General features: G+C 38.7%; 2 protein-coding genes across 2 annotated transcripts in view; one reads left to right on the top strand and one right to left on the bottom strand.

The window, feature by feature from the left end:
• Positions 1-25,278, top strand: part of jak2a (Janus kinase 2a) — a 29,413-nt gene extending 4,135 nt beyond the window's left edge. The window contains exons 2-24 of the mRNA XM_014983289.2: positions 5,910-6,162; positions 11,242-11,365; positions 11,503-11,623; positions 12,403-12,548; positions 13,496-13,790; positions 13,887-14,006; positions 14,530-14,687; positions 14,796-14,907; positions 15,623-15,809; positions 16,443-16,564; positions 17,797-17,931; positions 18,014-18,101; positions 18,926-19,053; positions 19,184-19,322; positions 19,527-19,678; positions 19,934-20,084; positions 20,310-20,443; positions 20,744-20,933; positions 21,099-21,223; positions 21,316-21,488; positions 22,061-22,178; positions 22,354-22,467; positions 22,542-25,278. Coding sequence (XP_014838775.1) covers positions 5,928-6,162; positions 11,242-11,365; positions 11,503-11,623; positions 12,403-12,548; positions 13,496-13,790; positions 13,887-14,006; positions 14,530-14,687; positions 14,796-14,907; positions 15,623-15,809; positions 16,443-16,564; positions 17,797-17,931; positions 18,014-18,101; positions 18,926-19,053; positions 19,184-19,322; positions 19,527-19,678; positions 19,934-20,084; positions 20,310-20,443; positions 20,744-20,933; positions 21,099-21,223; positions 21,316-21,488; positions 22,061-22,178; positions 22,354-22,467; positions 22,542-22,649 — 3,375 coding nt within the window. The 5' untranslated portion in view covers positions 5,910-5,927 and the 3' untranslated portion in view covers positions 22,650-25,278. The remainder of the gene's footprint in view (positions 1-5,909; positions 6,163-11,241; positions 11,366-11,502; positions 11,624-12,402; positions 12,549-13,495; positions 13,791-13,886; positions 14,007-14,529; positions 14,688-14,795; positions 14,908-15,622; positions 15,810-16,442; positions 16,565-17,796; positions 17,932-18,013; positions 18,102-18,925; positions 19,054-19,183; positions 19,323-19,526; positions 19,679-19,933; positions 20,085-20,309; positions 20,444-20,743; positions 20,934-21,098; positions 21,224-21,315; positions 21,489-22,060; positions 22,179-22,353; positions 22,468-22,541) is intronic.
• Positions 25,279-25,585: 307 nt separating this feature from the next.
• Positions 25,586-26,881, bottom strand: rln1 (relaxin 1). The gene is made up of 2 exons (XM_014983296.2): positions 26,404-26,881; positions 25,586-26,142 (listed from the first exon to the last, which is right to left on the bottom strand). The coding sequence occupies exons 1-2, from the start codon at positions 26,597-26,599 to the stop codon at positions 25,796-25,798; spliced, it is 543 nt and encodes a 180-aa protein (XP_014838782.2). The 5' UTR covers positions 26,600-26,881; the 3' UTR covers positions 25,586-25,795.
• Between the last annotated feature and the right edge of the window lie 125 nt (positions 26,882-27,006).

The following is a 27,006-nucleotide window of genomic DNA, read 5'->3' as shown; positions in this document are numbered from 1 at the left end:
GATGACAGACATGTTAGAAGGGAAAGTACATTCTTGGTGCATCTAAAATCATGTCTTACAGTTTTATTCAGGTCAGAAGAGCGAACTGCTCTGTCAGCTGCTATAGTTACAAAAAAATGGGGTTGGCAGGTTTGAAATGGAACAAGAAGAAACAACAAAGTCTTGCCTGAAAGATGTTCAGTTATTGTCATGTAAGCCTGGGCGATTAAAAAACTCCTGTTTGGTAATGTTGAACAGCTTGTCCGACTCTGCCAGGAGAGAGTGAAAAATCCATATCAAATAATTTCCGAATTAACTTGATTGGTTTTTGATCAAAGTATTTCAAAAAGCTGATTTTCCATAATGTTTTGTTTTAACTTTTAACAGAGCAACGCTTTCATTTTGATATAAAACCGTAGTAAGCAGTGTGTGAAAACAAGTATGAACACGTGCAGGAAAAGGAAACTCCTGCACACCCGCCTCACTTTCATGGCTTTATTCTGTGGTTTGTTCTGTATGTTTTTCATTGATGATGTCATGTGAAAAGTTTTGCCAAAGTTACTCAGGTGTGACGATTAGGGTGTTTTTGTTTACCAAACGGCAAATGCCCCCAGCACCTTTGTCGATGGACTCGATGGATGGATGTGTATGTACTGAAAGAAAATAACGCATACAGTAGGGGAAAAGGCAAGAAATAAAAGTAAATAAGAAAATAAATAATTATTTCAATATTTATTTATAATAAAATAAGCATCTCTACAATTTTTCTCATAGAAGAAGCTTTTAGTTGCTTATAAGGATTCCCAATGGCTGCAGTATGATTTTCATCCTCACACCTGAATACTGTTTGTGCAGCTCTGTTTTGATTGTATTGTAATAAAATGTATCTAAAGCATTTTAAAGTTATATTGCATTTTTGGGGCAATCGGCCAGAGCAGATGGACATAGTTAATAAATAAGACTGTTGTGGGGGCTTTTGAATAAGATGCGGACACAAAAAAATAGTCTTAGAATGAAAATGTCACAAAGTGTTTTGTCCTTTGCCTTCATTTTAGTTTCAAAGTACATAGCACCACAAATGTCCTGTGACTTTTACACAAGCATATTTTTCAAAGAAAAAAGTAACCCATATCCTGTTTTCGCCTCTGAAAGGAGACAAAATAGAAAAAAAAAAAAATCAATTGTGTGAGAATGTAATCGTTTAAATGTATGCTCCAATCTTCTGAAATATGAGAGAAGGCCAGCTGCTTTCCTGTTGCCAAATGGACATTCGAGGCATGAGAAAAACCTGAACTGTAGAGAGGGTGGATATTCAGTTGTCAAATCAGTAACAAATCAATATAACATTTCAATTATGAAAAATAAGAACATCTAAGATAAATTTAGATTTAGTTACAGCTGCAGTTCATGCTCGTGTCAGTTGATCAGATTCAGTATAAGCATTATAAAGACACGACCGAATGTTTTGCAAATGATTGCACTTGTTTGAAAATCACCTCATCTTCTATATACTTCTTTTATATTATGAGCACAGTTTTAATGAGTGAGTTTTTTTTTTTTTTACTTAATTAACCCGTAGGCATTTGGGATAAATGAGTCCATGATGTATTGATAACTAAGTTTATATGCACAACAATTTTCTATCTGCTGACCTTTGCAAACATTTGACTCTACCTCAATTTATGTTGCATAAAATATCTCGTTAAGCGCTGACTGCTTAATTACTTTTTTCCACAGTGTGTGTCATTTGTGTTCACAAACAGCCTCAATTACAACCAAACCACTTGCGGTTGGTGCTATATCGAAATGGCTATTTGTTGATTTCACCAAGGTAGCCTTGATCTAATTTATGCACAGTTCGGTCATAATTTCGTCTTTACATTGATTTAACTTTCTTTGAAGCATTTTTTTCTTGTTAAACTTAGATTTTACATTTTTAGTTTTTTCCTGCACTAAGCTTATAAAATGCTTTTCTGATTTTTGTTGTTGTCTCTACAGACAGAAACAAGTGAAAGGTTTAGTTTACATGGATCAGAAGTGGCAAAAACAGATTTTTCGATATTTTACCTGCTGTTGTCAAACAGGTTGGATCAAAAGAAATGCTGAACAGATGATTGATGCATCTTTTAAAGAAATCAAAATCACTGTTGCTTAAAGAATATACGCAGGCTAAACACACACTAGAAATGCTTGGGAACTTGTAAACCTTCTAAAACAAATATACGGTTGCATAAGCAAAGAAGGTGTGCAGTACCAGTAAAAGGCTATGTGAACTTTAGACAACATCCCTGCAAGTGACCAAATTCTACTTCTATTTACTTTAGCTTAAGTGATCTATCCTGTCATTTGGTTGCAGTACAGAGATTCAACTGATAGCACACTGCGATGTGTGTGTTTATGTTATGTGTCTGCGGTTAGTAACTAGCTATGACATAGACAATAACATGACTGGGAAATGGGAAGTTTTATTTAGTATTTTAAGGGTAAGACATGTTCTTCACCACATAGTGAGGCAAGTTTCACTTTTAGATCGAATATTTCATCCTAAAAAAAACCGATCTGCTCTATACTAATCAAAATTGTGTATTTGGTTGTAAGGTGGGCTACATTTGGTATGATTTGACATCTTGGAGTTTTGTACTCGTTGATCTTCTACAACAAATAAGACTGTCGTGCAGATAGCACAGCTGGTTTGAGGTGGGGACTGTGAACATTTTTCAGACGGGTTGTTTTGCGCAGCTTCTCTGTAGCATGCAGATGGTGTATAAAGTACCGTCACTCTCCCCTACTGCTGACTCCTCCTTCTGTTTTTATATCAGTCTTTGAAGGGGATTTCCCTTTCAAAGCGACACAGGCTGAGTTCTAAGGTGTTGATGTTTCTAACTGATTGGAGGTATAATGAGGAGATGAAAAAGCATTACTTGAATCGCTATCATTATTTTACATAGTTTGCCTGGGTTGCTGCTGTTGACAACTGTTGCTGTTGGAGTTTTTTTAATAAGTCACTTGAGAAAGTTTTTGGCCTTTTCAGCTGTGAGTCAGTGTGAACTGTCTTTGCTAGCCCTTCCCTTATGGACACCAGAACCTTGCAAGCTTTTCTCAGAAAAGCACAAAGGTACTTTCCTGTCAGGACCATGGCTCATTTTTCTGAGGGGTTGCTGTTTTCTACTTTGCCAAACATCTGGCATGTGTTTTATTAAGCAGTCTTTGCAAGTTACATCATAGAATTAAATGATTTTGTCAGCATAAATCAATGAGGTCAACTGATTAATTGCTGGCATTTTGCCCTGTGGATTTCTACAAATTTTAAAGTAAAAAATAAAAAATCAATTGAAATCTTTGGAGTGCTCAGCAGTCACTGTAGGATCTTATCTGAGGTCCTAATGCCGGGCTCTATACCAGTCAACTCAGTGTTTTATATATTGTTTGGATTTGATTTTTGGCATACTAGAGGTATGGCCAGCTCGAGAAGATAAAGGGTACAAACTGCAAAGTGTCGGAAAAACATGCAGTTTTGTTATGATTGTTAAATATTTAAATAATTTCTGCGTTTTACCTCACATTTTCACCACTTCTCTCATATTTTTTCCAATGTCCACAACACTCTTCTGAGCTTCAAGACCACAAAAATCTCAATTAGATGCACCACAGAAATGGTCAAAAATATTCTTGTCATGCAGAGCAGAAAAAAATCAATGCACTTAAATATAGTAATTTATCAAATACTGAATCCAAGATGTCCAAGCTGCAGTCTTTGATATATTTTGCACATATCCTCGGACATAAACACGAACTGGACCAGAAGTTTGGGTCGGATCAACCACTTGTGGTGAAATGAAATAGTGATAATATTGTCAATAAGTTGAAATTTTGAGTTTCTTATGTTTGTTGAAATGTTGAGGCAATAATATGGATATTAATGATTGTTTTCTTTGCCTTTTGTCTGATAATATATGTTTTAGCTCCTATGCACACGGAAACCAGATTTAAGGCAAAAAATTTAAGGCAAAAAAAACAAACAAAAATCAGCCACTGACTAAATTAGTTATTTATCAGAAAATTACCATACCTTACTATGTTTTACAGGACTAAAAATGAATTAGTAGGGGTTAAAAGAAAAATCTCCAGCTGGTCAACTGTATATAAAAGAGAGATTCCCATAAAAACCCTGGAAATGTACCAAAAAGGCATTTGTATGGGAAAAACGGTAACAGGAATGTCATGGCCGATGAAGCCTTCTGAGAAGATTCCATTCTTTGTTTACAATTTGGTCAATGTTTTTTTTTTTTTATGAAGATGGTTAAAAAAGCTTTCATATTCTAAAGAGAATACAATTTACTATACAGACCAGGGCACAGATGAGTTAATGTGTGCACACAAAACGTATGCATAAGCCTTTTTCTGCATATTAAATAATGTTTATCAGAGGAGCGTGAGCTGAAAAGTTTTATACCTTACAAAATCTGCTTGACTTAGTGTGCAGAGCATTGTAGAGTATTTCAATTTCTACAACATGATGATGTTGCTGGTCGATCTTAATAAGACTTTAGGCCCAGAGCTAGCTAGAAATGTATCTATTTTTTTTCTGTTTATAGTGGTTTATTCTCAATGTTTTCCACATTCACTATCTGTATTTGAAAAACAGTCTCCAAGTTTTATTTGAAATGAGCGACTTTGTCATGATGCTTGCCTGTGTGACCCATTTTGGGCTGTGCTCCTCTGTCAGTGGCTACGCTGTGCTTTTGTTTTTTGTCTTGTTTTAACCTGACCCAGTTTGAAACCGCTATTGAGTCATTTGTTCAGAACATATTGTTAATTTTTTAAAAAAATTTTTTATGTTTTCCTGTTTGGTTGAATTTTTTGCATTTGTACTTCTAATTATACTGCATGAAAACCTCATAAAATAGACAAATGACGTTGTTCTGTCGTCTTTATCTAGCTTTTGCTTAATCCAGCACTGATGCATGTAATTTGCATTGCAGTGCTCCATCAGAATTAAGCGATACAGACTGAAGGTTTGTCAAAGTTATCGTAGTTCTCCAAGGAACAGCGTTGTAACTTTAAAGGAAGCTCAACATGTTTTTGATTGAATTGCCCAGTTCATGTCAGTTGAATAGGAGGCACTTGTAGCTGCCAGTGGACCGGAGTGATGATAAGCAGTAAAATGTGACTGAACTGATATCCATAAGCCAAACAAGCTTGACTGATAACACACATCTGACTCCCTGTCTGCAGGCTTGGTGATAAACGTTTTGGGTGTGTAAACAGTAACAAAAATGATGAGTGAACTGTCTTTTTTTTTCTTCTTTTCATTCTTCTCTATAGGCTTGTTTTAAGTTTCCAACCATGCAACCTCAGCAATGTCAGTGTAACCTAAAATAAAGGATTTAAAAATATTTAGCATTGCTGGCCCTTACAAAAGCTTTCAGACTCTAACATTTTGTCATATTACAGCCATAAACTTGGACCTATTTCATTGGAAATGATCTGATAAACTTATTGCAGAGTATAATTGAAGAAAAACAACATATGGTTTTCAAAATTGTTTTACATATTAAAATGATAAAAAGTGAGGCATGTAATTGCATTAATGTCATTCAGTTAATACAGAACCACCTACTGCTGTTGTTATAGCAGCAAATCTTTCTGGGTTTGTCTACCAGCTTTACATATAGATCAAGCTCAGTCACTTATGTTCAATATGTTCTTTGGATTATTTGCTTTGTTGTATAATTTTTAAAAACTACATTTTTATGCTGGGAAATCAGGATAAAACCGAGATTGTGATTTTGCTGCAAAGGAGTTGTGTGACATTTTTAACTAAATTGCCCAGCAGTGAGCCAAAAGCTGACTCAACTGCATTTAGACACGTCTTCAGGAACCGCTGCCTTCACTCACTTATTTTTGACTTATTTCTCCTTTTGTTGCAGTTTTTCAGTAAAGAGCACATGGCCCTTATCCTGCTGACAGACATGGACCCTCTTTCTTCCAACCCGACAACAGTTGACAGCTTATCCGCGGACTCCTACCCCAAGCAGGAAGTAAAGGCAGTTGCTTTAACTCTTCACCTTTACCACCTGGGAAAGACTGAAGGACGAGGCAGCTGCTCAGAAGACACCCTCACATTTCCACCGGGAGAGTATGTAGCAGAGGAACTGTGCATCACTGCTGCCAAAGCTTGTGGTGAGCTACATTAGCATTTCAGTTCTCAGATTTAGCCTATACTACTGTCATTTTGGTAGTTATTTATTGTGTAGCTGATTTAGGTCTTGACTTAGCAAATCTTTTAATGGTTTTTGCACACACACACAAAAAAAATCTAATCCGTTTCACCCCCGAACAATCATCTTGGGTTTATAGGCAGTTGCTTACTGTGCTCTGTTTACGTGTTTCTTAAGTGTTTACATCGTGTTCTAATTTTTAACATCACATCTTATTGTTCCTGTAACACTGTTTGGTTCTGCTTTTGATGACGTTTGTGCGCCTTGCTGAGGAACCACACCTGCTCTAAATGCAGCATAGCAGAAAGCAGATCTGGTCGGAAGGTTTTCTTTGTTGTTGTTGTTGTTTTGTTTTAATCAATAAACAAATACGTGTAGTGAAAATTCTGTATAAAACAGGTATGGTCATTCCACCAGTATTTCTGATATTTAAAGCAAACTACGAATCAATAAATATCAGTATCAACAATTATCGATATCGCAAATAGGAGACGCTTAATGATACGTTTTTCAGCCATATCGTCCATCCCTAACACAAACTAGTACTGACAACATATTAAACACTGTTTGCTGTAAATATATATGGCACTGTACATTAGTCTTGTTTTGCTCTTTTGCCTTGCATGAGCTAGTAGGTTTTGAAATGATTAAATTAGTCGTAAGTATCAGTCATTCAGGCTTTTGTTCAAAGTGCTTCTTTGAATCTTGACTGTTCTTGGACATATTTTGAATCTAACAGCCAATAATTTCACATTTATGGTTGTTTTTATGTGGTGTAATCCGCCCACATATAAACTATGAATATGTTTTGTTTTAACATTTAACAGTCTGGGGATAAACCAATTTTAAATTGGGTTCTTAGGGCTTTGTCACTCCAGAGCTGTGTGTTGCTCTTTAAACGAACTTTGTTTGGCCAGCTGTGAAACATCCAAACTTTGGGGGCAGATCAAACTAGCAAACTCTGGTTCAGACACTCGGAAACCCGAGTGTCTGTTTTCTTACAAGTGTACTCTGGTACAGTTTGGTTAGTGGGAAATGCAAATGAACTGTGCTGCGAACCAAAGCTGGCTGCTTGCCTGCTCCTAATACTGGGCAGCTTCTTGCGATGAAGCCATCAGGTATGAACTCCAAAGAGAAATTTAAATTCTGCTTTCATCTTCTGTTGCTCCATTGCTTGTTTGTGTTGTGAACGAGCTGGCTAATGGAAATGAGTTTTCAGCTAATGAGAAACAAACTCACTGAAGATGACTCCCTAAAGAGCAGCAGGATGATGCATCTCTTAGGTTTTGTGTCAGCTCCTTACTGGATTTCTTTATTCTTGCCTCTTCATCTGCTATTTATAGTTTTTACTCATTACACTTGTTGTCTTCCACTGATATTAACTCTCTCATTGAGGTACATGCAAGCAGAGGATGCTTAATTGGATAAGGAAAGCAAGTAGTCAAAATCCAAAAGAAAACTTTGGAAACATTCTGAAGCAGCTGAGCTTCTGCCTAGCAGCAAACTCCTCCCTCATGCCTTTCCATCTCTGCTCCTTCAGACTAGCAGCAGCAGCAATTAGCGAACACCCGGTGGAACTGTGCTTCTGCTGAGCTTATCATATGACCTACTTCTCAGTCCGATGTGCCTAAGAAGTGTTGTAAACCTCATAATGAGAAACAATGTTGTGATGAGATGCTGAAGGTGAAGTGTCAGAAAGAGTATTATCTTCTTAAAGAGACAGAGGCCCAATTTCAAGGTTATCAAATTATGAAGTCTAATTTATTTTAAGTTACATTTGATATTCAACACAGTTGTAACAACTGAAGGTAACATAGTTACTTGATATTGCTTTAAGGGTGCACTATAATACCATACCTTTAAATATCTGAATGACAATCTTCATATATTAACATATATGAAGATTGTCATTCATATATGACTATATATGAATGACTTTTTTTTCAAGTTTTTTTCTCCAAGTATGTACATCTCTGCCTCAGTTTGTCCAGTTCAGTCTATCAGCCAGTCTATAAATATGACCGGTATTTTCACCTTTAGTGTTGGCTGTAGGTGTCCTTTGAGCACAAATGTCAGTAACTAAAGACTGTGCATGAATAAAGAATGACACACATGCGCTGCACCCTTGTGGTAATGGACAGATTCCACAGGCAGTCAGCAGGGCATACTAAGATACTGGATACTAAGGTATAATTTCTGGAGTAAAATTATGGTAAAAAGCCCAAACAGGTGGAGCTTTTGGTCTGATTTGAGGGTATTTTTGGTTCTTAAAAGAAAATGTATAAAGATGACAAGTCTTTTTGTTTTACTACACTAAGAAAAAGTGACTTTTTTTTTATGCAACTTTTCCTCAATCATTTACAGACAAAGTTTGCTAGACAGTTAGAAACAGGGGAGGTACTACATGCAAATCTGTGGGAGTCAGGGTGGTAATGCTGCTGTGACAGCGGTTGGTCCGTTAAGGACACATCTGGAAAAAATAAAACTCTTTTGCTTCGCTTTAATGCTTTTCTGTTTTACTCTTGGGTTCTTAAGTAGAAGTTCTTAAAAAGAAAATATCATTTCCCTGCTGCCAACTGCATCTTGCATTGCTGAAATATCTTGATTGTGCTTTTAGCATTTGGAGAATTTTCTCTTTGTAATTTAATGGAAAAAGCTTTTCTGTTTTTCATAGAAAACGAAAATTTTTTACATCTATTATTTCCAGAAATCCACAACAAAGAAAATCAAATAGGTACTTTAGTATTATATTTACTAATCTTTATTGAACTCAGTCTGCTCTCTCATCTTGTTTTTTTTTTTTTTAGATAACTCATACGTGGAAGTGTTCTGTTTTTGACCTGCTTCTTACCCGTATTTCTTCATCCACAATCTCTTGCTCCATTTCCTTTGACTTGATAAACAAATTATGCCTCTTGCTCTTCCTCGCGTTTATCCTCTAATTTTTCCTTCCGTCACTCTTGAATTCCTCTCCAGCTCAGTCTGGTTTTTATTTCTCTCTTTCCTGCTGTCTCTCTCTTTTTTTGTCTCTTTCATGGTTGTACTACATTTGTGTCACACGTGTGACATTGTTTTCAGTGGTCGGGCATGATTACAGACAAACATCGTTATTAAGTTCGCTTTCTGGTGGTTCTGAATTGGCCTGTCACAATAGCAGAAACAACATGTAACAATAACATGGTAATGGCTTGTAGCATACAATGTATGTTAAAAATGCAAGAACCCATTTGCAAAGATCATTAAACTTTAAATTCTAATGAACACTAACTCTGGACCTGGGAGGCATTTTAAATATCCACATAAATAAACAAAACAACAAATAAAATGAGTTGAAGGCTCTGGAAACGAAATTGTTTTAATTTATCATGCAATTAATTGATTTACATCACTGCAGACCTACGTAGTGATGTCTGCAAAAATGTATGCTGCACTGCAAAACATTTTATTTTCCATTTCATATTACATAACTTCTAAAAATAGCGCAATGCATTCAATTAGACTGTGGATGTCTAAACTTTGCCTTGCAAAAGAATTCGTACCCTTTCAACTTTTGCACATTTTCTCACATTACAACCACAAAACCTCAATGCTTTTTCTGGGATTGCATGTGATAGACCAGTAGAACATAGAGCGTTTTTTGTGAAGGGGAAGGCTAAGGAGGTGTGATTTGTACATTTTCTTACAAATAAAAAGCTAAGCAGAGTGGTGGGCATTTGTGTTTAGCCCCCCTAAGCAGAACCACCATATTAATGCAAATCTAAGCTTCTAGCCTTGCATCTCTACCAGATTTACATCTAGGAACTGAAATTTTTGCCGTGCAGCATTTGCAGTTGTGCCATGCTTTTTCCTTTTCCAGATGATTGAACAGTGTTTGGCGAGTTGTCTGAAGGTTGGGTCTTTTTTTTTTTTTTTGCAAACCATCACTGCCTTAAACTGTATGCTACGTTCGCTTGGATTTCTGGTGCAAAGTCATTACTCTGTATTTGATTTAGAGGTGTCAAAGCGAAGGGCGTCAGATATAAATGTACTCTAAAGCTTAAAGATATTTGTTCGTTCTTGCTAACCGTTTATACTTTTCCTTCATTTCATAGTAAACACACCCAGTTCACTTGTTTTCTTATTATATGTAGGCATTTCATATCTTAATGAACATGGGTCTTGACTTGTTCAAACTTTGACATTACTTCCCCTGTTGTGGTTTGGCGTACTTCCTTTTCAGCAGGACTTCTCTTCTCTTGCACTTGCCTCACACTTGACTGCTTCCTGTGGTACAATGACATTTTCTGTCTGCCAGTTCCAGTTGGTATGATTGGTAAAACTGCTCACTTCGTTCTGGTGCAGACTGAAAAACGGTGGCAGCGTAAGACACAATAATGCAAAGACAATTGGACTTAGTTCTGAGTAGTTTGTCACTTTTAGGATTTAATCACAAGATGGAAGACATTCAGTTCAAGCTGATTGTTGCCGTTATTAGATCCGTCACCCTTTATTGCAAAACTAAACGTTTGTGCAACTGACAGAAAACAGAGGGATTTTTCATCAGACAATGCTAAACCTGTAAAAAAAAAAAAACACTACAAATCTTTGGGTGAATAAAGAAATGCTCACTGCGTCTCAGGTGCTTCTTATTACTGAAGAGATGCTGAGGTTACATTTGCGAGGTGGTTGGTGGTTCTGTGGGGAATTCTCACAGTGTTCAGCGGCGTTCCTGTAGACCTGAGACGAAAAGGTTTTGACTGCAGCAAACCGCAATAATTCAACAAAGTAAAATTAAAAATCTGAAGTTTTAGCAGAATGTTTTTCCTGTTAAGCACCTGAGCTATTGCGTTGGAGTCTTCATAATAATTAAGATTTTCCTTTCATTTGGTTGACTGTCCCAATACGGACAGCTGAAAAAGGTGCCTTATTTTGTTATTAAGTATCAAAAAGGTGGGTTAATGTCACACTTTTCTATAAGTCCATGTTCTTGTTTTTGTTATGGCATTTATATTGGAGTTAAACTAAAAATTTATATTCTAAAGATATTTGTTCTCTCTTTCAGGAATTAGCCCGGTGTACTGCAGCTTGTTTTGTCTGATGAAGGAAAATGACCGAATTTATTTTCCTCCTAATCACGTCTTCAAACTGGACAACTCAGCCAGTGAAAGCCTGCTCTTCAGAATCAGGTAGCAAACTTTAGGTATTTTTTATTCTTCAATTAAAAAAAACAAAAACAAAAAAAAAAACTTATTTCAGTGGTGAATATTTGTTTTCTAGTGTTGCTGATTTTTTTTTTTTTTTTTTTGACATGCTTTTTGTCCAGATACTATTTTCCAGGCTGGTATAACAGCAGTAGCTCCTTCTACGCCCATCGTTACGGCTTGTCCAAAGAGATGGAAAGCCCGGTAATGGATGACTGTGTCATGGCCTACCTGTTTGCTCAGGTTTGTCTTAGTTCCTCATGCATTACAACAGAAAATGTAGCTGAAGGACTAATCTTCTCTACTGAAGCTCCAACACTTTTCTTTTTTGTTCTCATTTGCCCTGTATAAGATGATAAGAAGAGCTGCTGGGTGGAGATAGCTTTTTATTTCCTTCTCTTTGACTGACTGGCAGTCTGCATGTCCTCTGTGTCAGCCCTTTGTTTTGTTTAGCTATGAAAGCAGGAAGTGAAGTAGTAAGAGTTTTCAAGAAGCACAAATGAGGAACAAGGCTCGTTTTAGGATTCCTTGTTTGCATGAGTCTCTGCATGCAGGGCTGTGGTTTTGTGTATATGCCTGAGTTTCAAAATAATTTCTGCTTTTTTTGTCCTCACATTTGTGCAAAGCTCGCATGCACACACACGCGCGCACACACACACACACACACCCACACACACACACACACACACACACACACACACACACCACACCACACCACTTTGGTGTTTATCTCTAGGGTCACGTTGTCACCAGGAGCAGCAGCCAAGTTTTTGTTGTATGTTTATATGCACAGTAGTAGTTTAAATGTTTGAGGTTTAAGGTTTCTTGTCTTTTGATACACCAGAGCACAACTTTATAGATTTTTAGACTCTGATAAGTAATTCAAATACCGTTTTTGTTTTTTGTTTTTTTATCTGCCATCCAGTCACAGTGACCTGCCAACATAAAATGTTTGACCTGCTCCCTTCGCTGCTACATTTATTTTTAACATTTACACTTTTGAAATCCTTCACCTGTTGCAGTGGCGTAGTGACTTTTTAAACGGCTGGGTTCATATTCCGGTCAGCCACGAAGCTCAGGAGGAGTGCCTGGGTATGGCTGTTCTCGACATGATGAGGCTCGCTAAAGAGAGCGACCTGTCTCCGGTGGATATCTACAATGATACCAGGTATCGGATGCTTCCTCATTTAATATGGTAAAAACGGCTTGTACTTGTACAGCACTTCTATCAAGTCCAGAACGCTTCACACTAAAGTGGGTCATTGACCTAAAAGGCACATATTCACACGCTGAGTGAATATGAAAAATGTTGATGAAACGTAAAGCTGCAACTCCGACAAATGTGGAAACTCCTCTGTTAATTAATTTATTAATATATTGGGTAATTGGATAGGTGTTCTCCACGAATTTGCACTGAATAGTTCATCCATCCATCCATTAAAGCTGTCACTTTTATAAATATGTTTTTTTATATGTATGTCAAAACTATCACTGTGTTGTGACAGTATAGCATGAGATACATGTAACCAGAAAAACTCAAACTCATCTGCCTCCTCCCTGGGGTTTTGCAGCCATTTGCAGAAATACAGTGCTCAGTCAGAAACAACCAATCAGAGTCTTGGCGGCGCTCAAACCCTCCCCTTCGTCCCCTGCTACTCTACAGCAAGCTCTCTACAACAGAGCCCGTCGTGAATGTTCAGGCTAGTTAGCATGAAAACAGTTTTTCTAAATACTGTAATTTGTATCTCCGCCAGCAGCACATTGAGCAGCGCATACATGAGGTTGATTGACTGTACCAAGACAAGCCTCCTGGCTCTGATTGGTTGTTTTTGACTGAGAGCCGTGTATTTCTGCAGATGGCTACAGTAGACCTTGGAGGCGGTGGAGGATCCTGATCTTTTCATAGATTGTTGGTCACGAAATGATGCCGTAAAAAACGTGATGTTTTCTCAAAAGTAAAGTTTAAAATGGTATTTGTCTTTCTATTACTTTCTTTTCTTCTAAAGTGATCAGAATGGTTAGTGTTCACTTGTTCACCGAATGAGATGTTTTTAATTTTTTTTCCTCTTACCTTCATCTCCATCTAAAACCCGTCTGACCCCCTCCCTCCTTTAGCTACAAGTCCTTCCTCCCCAGATGCATGAGGAACCGCATCCAAGAGTACAACCTGCTGACCCGGAAGAGGATCCGCTACCGCTTCCGACGGTTCATCCAGCAGTTCAGTGAGTGCAAAGCCACTGTATGCAACCTGAAGCTCAAATACCTGATGAACCTGGAGATGCTGCTGCCCTCTGTGTACTCCGAGCGCTTCCAAGTGACTGACCTGTCCTCGCGAGAGGTTACCATCGTGGTGAAGGGCAACAAGGGCATCCTTTGGTCTAAAGGAAAAGGAGAGGAGGGAGCGGAGGAGGTAAAGTCGACGCCTCAATGAAAAACCGGAGGATGTTGATAGGAGACAAGTTAAAAAAAATAAAATAAATCCTGTGTTTACCTTTTATGTGAGTAGGAGCTGGAGTTATATTGTGATTTCCCAGAGGTGATTGACATCAGCATCAAACAGGGCAGCAAGGAAGGCTCAGCAGAAAGTCGCATTGTTTCCCTCACCAGACAGGACAATCAGATCTTGGTACAGTGCTTTCTCCTTTCCGCACAGCTGTTACTAACAACTGTAATACGTTTCAGATGTTGTTATTGATGAGTCTAGAGCTAATTCGCTGCACCAGCAATGACATCCAGGAAGTCTGTTTGTAACTTTTAAGTCATGTCTTTTCTTTGACAGCGGCAGGAATATTAAGGCTTTACTTGGAGCAGTCTGTTCCCTATGCTAAATATCTGCAAAATTATTGACAGATGTAATCAAAGCAGCTCAGAAGGAGCCTGAGATGATGTATTAGCTTCAAAATGTAATATTCTTTTGCTGTGCAAAATTACCCATACGGACATAAACTTTAAGTACTTCTACTAAGTAAGAAGGATGAACTTTTAAATGACATTTTCAAGGACGCAAAAGGTTTCGTGATTACTGTGCATTCACATTTTTATGTGAAAAAGCAAAAATATTGATTTATGTAGCACAGAATTTGCATCCATTTCAATACATCTAGTGCAGAATAACAGTGGCGTTGAATTATTCCCTTTGCACCTCAAAGGAGCTGGAGTTCCAGTTGCTCTCCGAGGCCCTGTCTTTTGTTTCTCTGGTTGATGGATATTACAGACTGGTCGCCGACGCCCATCACTACCTGTGTAAAGAAGTCGCCCCACCGAGACTTCTCGAGTGCATTCAGAGTTACTGCCATGGCCCTGTATCGTGAGTTCCTCTGTTGTTTACTACACCGGCACACGAAGCGTGTCGTCATGCCCTCGCAACCACAAACCCTTTTAACACAGAGGGCTCATTTTGCCTCTTTGATCACAGGATGGAGTTCACAATTAGCAAGCTGCGTCGTTTGGGTAACTATCAGGGCCTCTACATCCTACGCTGCAGCCCCCGAGAGTATGACAAATTCTTCATGTCCTTTGTTGTTGGGGTAAGTTGTTTTTGAATTTGTTCCCCTGTGTCTCATTTGAAGCAGCAGGTTCAAGGATTATGTAACAGCTATTATTCAACATTTTGTTTTTAGCTACAATAAATGCTTAATGTAAGTATGCGACTGTATGCGGGGGTTACTGCAGAATTTGGAAATATACCTGGAAAATCTTCCAGATGTTTTTCTCTCATTTATTTCAAGTGTCTTTTCCTCCACACTTTTATTCTTGTCTTTGCTTACTTTCCTTGTTCTGTCATTGTTTCTCTTGTCCTTCACTGTGTCGTTTGTCCTGGTGTCCGTCCTTCTCCATTCTCTTATTTTCTTGAGGATTTCCATTTCAGCTTTCCATGTGTTTGTCTTCAGTTATTTTCTTCATTCCCTGTTTTTTTCACCCTCTCTTCTTCCCTTCACTATTTCCTTGTTGTTGCACTTTCTGTTTTGTGTTCTTCCTTCATTCATCTCTTCCTTACCTCTTTTCTTGCTGTTTGTCATTCAGTCTCTGGTATTCCTGGTTTAAATCAGCGTATGGAAAATGCAGGCTTTTACACATGTCCAACCACTAGAGGGAGCAATTGGGCTATTTTTGTGTACCTATTCAATCTTTTACTCTTTCATTTTTATTTGTGCCTACAGTACCACTGCTTTTAGTAATTGTAAATTTAATTTACAAAGAATAATAATTACACATGTAGGGAAACTTGTTTTTGTTTTTCAGTATGAAACCATGGTGGATTACAAGCACTGTCAGATTGTGAAGACAGAGTCGGGAGAGTTCATCCTGAGCGGCGCCAAAAGAAGCTTTGGTTCTCTGAAAGAACTCATGCATTGCTACCAAAAGGAGGCGCTCCGCACCGATGGGTACACTTTCCAGCTCATCAGGTGCTGCCCACCCAGCCAGAAAGGTCAGAGTTCAAATTAACATACAGTGTTGAACGTAGGGAAGCGTTAGGTATCGTTGTTTTTTATATGTAATCTCTGTACTTTAGTTTTAACAGTTTACTCATTTGTACTTTTGGTATCTTGGTTTGCTCACACATAAAAGAACATGAAACCATTATAATACTGAAAACAGTACAGCCCAAGTCAGTCAGCATTAAAGTGCAGACATCCTCATATACATCAGTTGTAACATTACTGAAAAGTCCATTTATTTCAGTAACACAATTCACCAAGTGAAACAGAATATATAAATTAAATATAAACTGATGTTTTTACGCCTTTTTTCCCCTCTCAATTGCATATTTTATTTGTTCAAAGCTAGTGGAAACATTTAATAATTTAAAGTTAGAATATTGCAGTGGACCAATACTACTTTAGATGCTTTAACGTTTCACAAAATATTGTCATACTTACAACTACATTCAATCTTTGACATAATTTCTGCACATAATTTTCATCCCTTTTTTTTTATTATGAAACTTGGTTCTATATAAAATAAATATCCTCTAAGGGTTGTGGTCGTGCTGAAATTATGTGCATGAAATTTCAAAGTCTAAGTCCCCCCCCAACTCTTCTTTATCTTTATGCTTCCACAGACAAATCAAACCTGCTGGTGTGCAGAAATAACCAAAGCACAGACGTCCCTCCGTCCCCATCACTTCACAAACACATCAACCAGATGGTTTTCCACAAAATCCGCAAAGAAGACCTTGTCTTTGTAAGTCTATGTTTAATGTCACCTTAATCACTAGCGGCCATATCTACACCTCTGTTCTTGTGATGTACAATTACTGGGAAATCAACTTTTTGTTGAATGACTGTTGAAAAGGTTACATTTTTCAGACTATATTTCTTATTTAAAAATAACATAAAATTCAGAAACTTTTTTTTAATTTAACTTTCCTTTTTTTTTTCCAATTTATGAACTTTAACTGATTAAAAACACTACTTATTAGCTGCTTTTTGCATCGAAACTCCTTTCACTTGGGTTCAATTTAAATACAAAGGTTGACCTATTTTTAAAAAAATGTTTGTAAAATGAGGTTACACTGATCATAAGCTGTTATTTAAAGATAAGCATTTATAGGAAGTAATGTGCAGTATCAGGAATATTTTGTACACGTGCCTATTATCTCATAAACAAATGTAAAAATCTAGAAAATTATCTTAGGAAGTGAGTGACATTTTTAAATTAAACATTTTCAGAAACTCTGTAGGAAATGACAAAAGAGAATAACTACTCTCTTAAACATATAGAGTAATAATTAAAAAACAAAGGCTGGATGAGAACCTAGATTTATCTAGCCAGCTCACATAGTGAGTGTGGGATCTTGTGTCATAAAATTTCCATAGAAACTATCTATTTTAAAGATTTTCACACACATCTTTACCAGTTATGGAAATCATTGGAAAAGGCCCTCTGCGTTCTGGGCTTGGCTCTTTGTTGTAACTTCTTCTTTTTGATATTTTCATCATGTCATTGAAATATCTCAGTGTAAATCTGGACGTGAACTGTACACGTATGATGATAATATAATAATGCTAAATGTAGAAACAAAATCAACAGAAAGGACGCAGATGTCAGTATTATAAACAGTGTTTGCTGCATCAGCTGCAGTCCTGTAGGACATGTTGGAGTTTCTTCTCTTGTGACCTTTAGCTTAGCGTATTTTTTAATTTCTCCATGAAGGTTTTTATTATTATTATTATTATTATTATTATTATTGCCAAAACACAATACTCTGACATAGATCAGAAACAGGAAAAAAAAAAGACAATTTTCCTTTCCTCAAACAGATTGAAAAAAATTTTTGTTTAATAATTTGGGAGCTTGTTTGAGGCTTCTTCCTTTGGAGACAGTTATTTGGTTTTTGGTGGGGTTTTGTCTGAGTGAAGTAAGGACTTGTCATACTTTTTGAGTGTGGCTTAATGGCAATTAAACCGTTTCAGAATGAAAGTCTGGGCCAAGGGACGTTTACGAAGCTCTTTCGCGGTGTGAGGAAGGAGCTGGGTGATTACGGGGAGGTTCACCAGCTGGACGTGGCGGTCAAGATTCTGGACAAGGCTCATCGTAGTTTTTCAGAGGTTGGTCATGTTGAATGAGTTAAGCAATGATGATTTCAAGGGTTTCGATTGGAAATAATTATGTCCTGGTTTTCTTCCTCAGTCCTTCTTTGAGGCCGCCAGCATGATGAGCCAGCTGTCCCACAAGCACTTACTCCTCATTTATGGTGTGTGTGTTTGTGGCGACGAAAGTAAGTAACGTACACAGAAACTAAAAAGCATGCTTTCACACAATTATGGCAGATTGGTGAGTTTAGCAGAAATCTGTTCCTGTTTTGTTTTATTTTTTGAAATATTCACAATGAGAGTTGGTCTGTTTTATAGTCAGGAACTAAGTAATTATTCTCTACGCCTCTGCCATTGTTTGGACCCATAATTCTCAACAAGTCTTCATATTCATTGATGTTTATGGTCCAGAGGCGGCTTTCCCATCAGACTGAGGTCTGAACATTTCCTTATTCAGCCGTTCTGCTCTGGCTTGGCTGCTCTGTTTGGAATCCTGTTAAATGACTGAATTTGGGTCAAGATGTGGTTGTTAAACAGATGGCCTCCATTTCTGTGGGAGAGTTCACTGGCATGGGGCTAACACACACCTGAGTGCTCCATGCCCACAAACCACAGAAAATGATTTTTATTAGTTCCTGATGCATTTGTTTAAACCTAAACAAAATGTGGTTCCATTTGATTCTTCCTCCAGCCTATGTAAAGTTTTGATGCAGTCCAGTTTTTACAGGTCTGGAGACAACATTTCCAGCCTTTCTGCTCTTATTTCTTTTGTCTTTTTTACCTGTGAAAGTTGGAAAAGATAACAGGAGCTGAATGCATCACAGAGCAAGAGATGCTTGTTGAATTTTGGTGTCATTTTGTTTTTGAAGAATTGAGCCTAAATTGGAACTTAGACACAGTATTAAAAAATTAAAGATAAAACTGTCAAAGTATCGGTGGAGCTGATCCGCTTTTCTTAAATTGTAGGGACCAGATTAATATATTTTCTCGCTCTTTGTCTTCATTTCAGACATGATGGTGCAGGAATATGGAAAGTTTGGCTCTCTGGATATTTATCTGAAAAAGAAGAAAAACTGCGTCAACATCACCTGGAAGCTAGAAGTGGCCAAACAGTTAGCCTGGGCTATGCATTACCTGGTAAGACTTTACAAGAAATCCACTCTGTCTTGTTCTGAATTAACTGTCATTTTAATTTTTGAGGCCCTTCAGCGGCTTCTAGTGCATGTCAAAAAAAAAAAAAAGTCTGTTTTCAATTTATTTCCTACAGGAGGATAAAAGCGTAGTTCATGGGAATGTTTGTGCCAAAAACATTCTGCTGATCAGAGAGGAGGACCGGAAGACGGGCAGCCTGCCTTTCATCAAGCTCAGTGATCCTGGTATCGGCATCACCGTTCTGCCCAGAGAAGGTGAGAAACTTCACGTAATGTCTGAAGGCGTGTACGTCACTCCCGTGTGAGGCCATGTGAAAATAAAAACTGCTTGGTGTGATCTCCTGCTGCCTGTACAGACACTGATCATCTCCACTTTCTATTCCTGTAACTCCAGTTTTTTTTTCTCTCTTTTTTCCTTTCCTTTCCTTTTTTTTCTTTTTTTACACATCTGCTTCCTAGTTCTGGTGGAGCGTATCCCGTGGGTGCCCCCCGAGTGCATCGAAAACCCGCAGAATCTGAGCTTAGCAACCGACAAGTGGGGCTTCGGGACGACGCTTTGGGAGATCTGCAGCGGGGGAGAGAAACCGCTCAGCACCCTGGACTCCTCAAAGGTCCTACAGCTACAAATATATGCTTGACAAATATTGACCTTCTTTTACTGTTAAGAATGAATTCGGTGATGGTTAAATTAGATTTTAATCCATTTCTCCTGTATTTTGAACAAAGAAATGCAAACACTTCCTCCAAACTCAGGAGAAGTGATGAAACACATGCCTAAATGGATTCTGCACACTTCACGTCCGCCTTACCCACGTTCGATCATTTTTCCGTGTGAAACTTCTCATCCTTACTGTGCGCATCTGCAGAAGAACTTGTTCTACGAGGACAGACACCAGCTGCCGGCTCCGAAGTGGACCGAGTTGGCCAACCTGATAAACAGCTGCATGGACTACGAGCCTTTACACCGACCCTCCTTCAGGACGATCATCAGAGACCTCAACAGTCTTTTCACTCCAGGTGGGAAAACAAGTAGATGTAGAAAACACGCTTGAGTCTGTAATCAGAGTTTATCTTGTGTGAACTACCAGTGAGCAGGAAGTGTATAAATGTAGCAGCAAACTACAATATCCGACATGTTTGTCCGCTGACCACAGTTAAACGTTTAGCTTTTTATGCACCACCTCGCCACGTCTTTTTGCTACCGATGGTGAAAAGGACATTTTTGAAACATGATTTTTGCAGATTATGAGCTGCTGGTGGAGAGCGACATGGTGCCCAACAGGACCCGAGGGTTTGGCTTCCCGTGGGCCTCAGTGAGCCAGGAGCCAGCGCAGTTTGAGGAGAGACACTTGATCTTCCTCAAGCAGCTGGGCAAGGTAAGCCAAGCTCTCTGTGAATGCACAGAAACAGCTGTCATTTCCTTGTAGTCGGCTCGCTAACTGTGTGTATAAAGTAAGTGTCCAGCTTTGTACAATTTTTAGAGAAATAATGTTTTAATTTAAGCCACCAGCACAGATCTACGAACCAGCTTCCTTTGGAGAAATATTTCGGAACGAGGCATTTTCCAAGTCTTTTGCACAGTGCCATATTTGTTACTTTATGTAGCTGTTTACATTCATCTATGGTTGTTTCTCAGCAGTGTTTCAATGTGTTCTCATTCTGCCTGAACGCCGCAGGGCAACTTTGGCAGCGTGGAGATGTGCCGGTACGACCCGCTGCAGGACAGCACCGGGGAGGTGGTGGCTGTGAAGAAGCTGCAGCACAGCACGGCTGAGCACCTCCGGGACTTTGAGCGGGAAATCGAAATCCTCAAATCACTTCACCATGAGAACATTGTTAAATACAAAGGAGTGTGCTACAGCGCAGGTGCGGAAAAATGCCTCGGCATCCACCTGGAAATGTTTGTTTTTGTTTCTTGTGTAACAGCCAGTTTTTACCAATGACACGTTCACACTACCTTTGTTTTCAATTCATTTCCTACCATGAAAACTGAAGAAATCCCATTAGTACTGAACCATCTCCTCCCTGTAGGAAGAAGAAACCTTCGTCTCATCATGGAGTACCTCCCCTTTGGCAGCTTGAGAGATTATCTCATCAAACACAAGGACCGCATCGATTCCATGAAACTGCTTCACTACGCGTCGCAGATATGCAAGGTAACACAATCGAAAAGCTTGCAGACGAACTGTGAAGAATGACCTGAAGAGCGTGAACCTGATGCTGATGAAATCACAAACTTCTTTTCCAGGGCATGGACTACCTTGGTGGGAAGCGATACATTCACAGAGACCTGGCCACCAGGAACATTCTGGTGGAGAGCGAGATGAGGGTGAAGATCGGCGACTTTGGCCTAACCAAAGTGCTGCCGCAGGACAAGGAGTACTACACTGTCAGGGAGCCTGGGGAGAGCCCCATCTTCTGGTGAGGACCGTAGGGGAGGAACTATGCTGTTTTTGTTTAGGCATATGTTTTGTCAGAAAGAAGAGGGATAAACAGCGACTGGCTGTCAAGGAGATGTGGAAAGATTAATGAAGTTGCTGTGGTAACAGAGCCAGATCAGAAATAGATTTGTCCAGAGTGCTGTTTGTCACACATGCATCAAATAATATGATTTTAATAGAAAGACACTCCGTTCTGTATGAAGAGTGGAAGTTTTCTGAGATTTGAATGATTATTCTGGAACACTAAAATGCAATAAACCCCCTATGTGTGACATGGGAAGACAGGATCCTTTTTTTTTCTGGTGTGATAATTTCATCTTTTGTATTCATGCCACATCCATCTGCAGGACTACTTTATGTAATTTCTGAATGCTAAAAATTGATGTGAATAATTAAATCCCCTTTTTTTTAAACAGTAAAGAGTGAAATGGATTATTTTTGCTCTGTAAAAAGCAAAAATAAAGAGCAGAATCTGACATTTTCTATCCGGTTATTGGATTATGATAATAATTGTTGGTTGCAGACGTTATAATGTCTTGCTGTGTGTTGCAGGTATGCCCCCGAGTCGCTGACAGAGAGCAAGTTCTCAGTAGCATCAGACGTTTGGAGCTTCGGCGTCGTTCTGTATGAGCTCTTTACCTACAGTGACAAGAACTGCAGCCCCCCAGCGGTACGGCGCCGCTTTGTTCTTAGTTTAACTACCCATCTCACACTTAGTTTATATTTCTTCATCCAAGTTGAGTTTGAAAACAACTCCATCTTCTGATGGAGTTTTCTGCCTCACATATCCTATTGGGATTCTTTTATTGGAACAGTTATTGAGAGCAAACTCCTCTGTGTTGCAGGTTTTCATGGAGAAGATGGGAAATGAAAAGCAGGGCCAGATGATCGTCTACCATTTGATCGACCTGCTGAAACAGGGATATAGACTCCCTGCCCCTGAAAACTGCCCAAAGGAGGTCTGCAGCAGCTACAAGTTTAGTGTTTATCGCCGCCATGACGTGGCTTTAACGTCTTCCTTTTGCTCCTTCAGATTCACAAGATGATGATGGAGTGCTGGAGCAGTGACCCGAAACTGCGGCCCACATTCAAGGCCCTGATCCAGCGGGTGGAGACCGTGCGAGAGAGCAAGGACGGATGAGACGGACGCAGCGAATTCCTGAACTGTTGACCCGCCGGTGTTGACGCGCACAAGTCAGTCGTCACACAACGTCCAGAGTTACCAAATGGAGTTTAGGTGGTGGCTGCGTTCACACTCGTGGCAGCTCCACCGCTTCATGAAGAAAAGACTGAAATGACGAGTACACTACAGCTAACTCAAAAGATTTCCTCTGATGTTTTCGAGTACAATTCTACATTTTTTCTTTTTTTTTGTTATTTACAATCCAAACTGCATTCTGAACAGACTTTCAGCCATGTGGCTGCACTTGAAATCACGAGGAAACCGAGAACTTCCAGTTCTTCGCCAGTCGGTGCTAGAGTCGGTCTTTAAGTGGTTCTGCCTTGTTTTTCCATCACTGCCATTACATCATTATAAACATCTCATCTAATTGTTGTTTGGTCCGTCCATCTTCTGAGAATGGAGGCAATTCAACCAAACAAATAGGATTTATCCAAGTATGACTGCAAACAGAAGCCCCAATATAACCAACTGGGTTTATTAACACTTCTAAAAAAAACAAAAAAACGGAGCTTTTTGAATGCCTGATCTAACAGCTTTTAGAGAAAGATTTATTAACACCACCTGTGTAGAAGAACTGAGTCAGAAAGGAGAACCACAGCCATAAACCGGCTTACTTAAACTCTGAGACAGATCAGAGTTTTTTGCAAGATAAAGCGACTTGCAAAAGTTTTTACACCCTGAGAAGTTTAACAAACGTGTGAAGGCTTCACCAACAGCTGCATTAATACAGTTTAAATCATGCACAGGCGGACTGGATTAGTAATGAGGTGAGTTCTAAAGGGAATTACCGAACCGAACCGCACTTTAACCGGTTAGTGCGCGACTTGCCAGTGGAAAACCGCCTATGGTGAATCTGGGGAGGCAGGTAGAGATTAGGGAGATGGCAGATAGGCCTTTCAACCTCAAAGACTTGGAGCTCATCACAAAACGTAAAACATCAAAGACCAGTGGAAAGATGAAAAATCTGCCCTGTAATTACAGGAAGAGCTGGACTGCTGTGATGCCAAGCAAGATTTTTCCACTGATTGTAGAGAAAAGTATAGTTTTCAACTAAATATATGGAAGTTGTCAAGTGACAACATTTAAAAAGACCTTAGGGGTAGGGATAATTTTACATGGCACCCTAAGTCATACACTTTGCATGGTGGGAAAAAACAAAAAAAGATTTTAATGTCAAAGATGTTGACCTGTTAAATGTTTGCATCTTTTTATTAAAAATTTTAACAACCACGAATGCTCAACATGTAAATGCTTTGTGGAGAAAGCATTTTGTGAGCGATCATGAAGTTATACTGTAATGCCTCTGGAGGTTTTTATTTTAATTTACATATACTTTTTTTTAATGCATCACACATTCTGAATGTTACAAGGCTTCATTGTCAGCCTATGGAAAGCTTTAAAATAAGTGGATGCCTATATTTTATGCAAGCTATCAGTTTATTTAAAGATTTTTTGTGATTTCTGGTCAGTTGGAGATGCTGTCTTTTGATGTGTATATTTGCATTACATTACCAACCATAAATGAGTGGTAAGAAGGGCTGCTTTGTATTTTTTTTTCTGTTTTATGTCACTATTTTGGGAATATTTAAAGGGGACCTATTATGCAAAGTTCACTTTTTGCATGTTTTTGTACTTCAATTTGGGTCTCAGCTGCTTGTTAAAAACAGTTCAAGGGATTTAAAACAAAAAAAACACCCAGAAAAGACTTTAAAAAAATAAGTTCATGTTTTTTGGTTTCAGGAAAACAAGCCATTTCATACATCTCCCAGTTATTCACTCGCAATTAGCAGTCGTTGCCTAGCAACCCTGGCGGAGCTCCAACATGTTTGGTCAGCTGGTTTTACTGCTGTATGCGTTATACAATGGCTGCTAGAAAAGACAAGTGATTTGTTGTTGACTTAATGTGTAATGTAGAAAAGCCTGTGTGTAGGTTGACTAGGGGGGCGTGGCCCGCAGCAGCTGATATGGATTTAAAGTGACAAGGTGCCATTTAACATCTCATTCTGAAAGGAGCTCCAAGTAGGCAGAAATGAGCAGACTGCAATCTCATCCAAGAATGATTTTGTGCAAAAAAAAAAAAAGTAACATGTTTTGTATAGCCCATAGACGTATCCTAACTTGCTCAAGAAAACACAATAGGTCCCCTTTAAGACAAAGTATGATGGATATTGATGACTGAAGGCTTTAATGAAAATATGCATTTTGTGAAATATTAAGTGTTCAACTTTTTCTGCCATAAACGACAAACCCTTATTTATATAAGGATTTGAATAAGGATTCAAATCAATATTAAATAATATTGTTTTTATTTAATTCAGTGCCATTACTTTGTTAAAAATATTATATCTCAAACTGCAAAAATTCATAAAACATGTTGAAAAATTGGAACTTAAACGAACAAAAAGAAGTATTTTGTGGTCGATTATGCTTACTTTGTTTAACGCTGTGAAAAAGGGCATCTTTGTTTCAGTTGTACAACTTTTACTAATGATGAATTTGTGTTGTTTATGGTCATATATGTCAATTTGTAAAGTGTGAGTTTATCTCATGACCAAAGATTTTTATAAAAAGAAACATTTATACTGCTCGGCTATTTCCCACGTTTATTTCCAGCCGGTTGGATTGAGTTTTGACCGTGAAAGTGAATGATCACAAATGTTTGGCGTAAAAATAATAATAATAAAAAAAACGTGTTTACTTATTTAATTCACAAAAGAAAAGATTTATTAATTTGGATAATAAAGTTAGGAGATGTTTTTTTTTTCTAAAGTCTGGATGTTTGTTTTTGATGGCAAATAAAATTCAGATCGTTGCCTTTTTGTTATCAAAGATATAAATAAAAATGGCAAGAAAAAGTCACTGCCATTTAAGCATAATGACTGCAGGACGACTCATTAACACAGTACTTAAAATTTATTCACGTTTCAAGGAAGGCAACAGTCGACATACAGAACATGAATTTTCTTAAAACAAGTTCAAAGACAAACAGTTAATGGCTGCTATTAAACAAATATGAACCAAATGTTTCTCTTCTTTTTGCTCAAACCAAATTATTGTACAGTGCCTAATCTTTATTATCACACCTGCCTTTTCTCCTCTCCGCCTCAGCACAACCGTCCGATATCGTTCTTGGTGCAGCCTTGGTTACAGCACATCCCCGCCACGCCCACAGAAAAGTTTCTCTTCTTCTTGCTCGCCACAAGCTGGTCGGCTGCGTCTTTATTCTCCTCCGGCTCTCCTAATGCTATGGACTCCCTTGGCAGGTCTGGGAAGCTTGAAGACGATTGTTGTCTCCCGTTTGTGACTCTGAAGAGGGTCAAGAGGTCAGCTAGCGAGTCGGGGGCAGCAAAGGGGAGAGGAGAGTTATCGTCTCCGAGATCTGTGTCATGATGCCAGGTCCTCCGCTCGGCTTCGGGTGCAACGTCACCGAGGGGAGTCCAGTGGAACGATTCTGGAGGAAGAAAAAAAAAAATTCATCCTAAATTTATTAAATGTGCTTCTGCAGAGATGATTTTACAAGAAATGACTGTCAAACCGTTTCAGCTGATCATAACATTTCTTCCAACTTTTTTTTTTTTTTTCCCCCCCCCAACTTGATTTTAATCTCAACTGTTTCACGGAGAAATGCAGATTTTAATTTTTTCCCCACCACATTAATAAAATCTCACTGTGAGATTGAGACCTCAATAACAGAGTAAATAGTTTGACTCACCCTCCTCCCCCTCTGTGGATCGTTTCCACCGGGAGCCCCCGCAGGTGAAAATGACAGCTCTGATAAACTCTCTCCCGCACAGTTTCACCCGATAGTCCCTGGGCATGAGCAGTCTGCCCATCACGTCGGCTCCCACGCTGTTGCACGCGCCTCCGACGCACATCACGGCCAAGGCAACGGTCACCCTCCACAGCATCTTCGCTAAAGGATGAAACTGTAACCTAACTGGGAAGCCGAAACAATTTTTTTATTTTTTTTATTTTTTATTTGTCAGACTTGAGGATCCTGCTCCTGACTTTTTCACCTGCAGAGTTCAATTAAAGCCCATTGAAACAGCAACAAATGCTCCAGTTTTTCCTGCGTCTTTCTCCTCTGGTTCTCTCTGAGCCAGTGGCCACAACCTTATATACTGTAGTCAGTAGTTCAATCGTGGACTTGTGTGTTTCTGCTGCCCGCCCTCTCTCCCTCCTCGCAACACACACGCACGTCACTTGGATTGATGGCACTGACGTACTTTGAGTTATTTCTTTGCTGCAATAATAAAATTGCGCACACCGTTTATGCGCGTAGATTAATAAAAAACGTACATATAATGAAATAAAG

This window comes from Poecilia mexicana, unplaced genomic scaffold (genome assembly GCF_051168715.1).
Source record: "Poecilia mexicana isolate PSO_F unplaced genomic scaffold, ASM5116871v1 scaffold_12, whole genome shotgun sequence".
NCBI classification, from domain to species: domain Eukaryota; kingdom Metazoa; phylum Chordata; class Actinopteri; order Cyprinodontiformes; family Poeciliidae; genus Poecilia; species Poecilia mexicana.
Note: the sequence above shows the minus strand (reverse complement) of the source record. Positions and strands in the feature narration are given on the sequence as shown.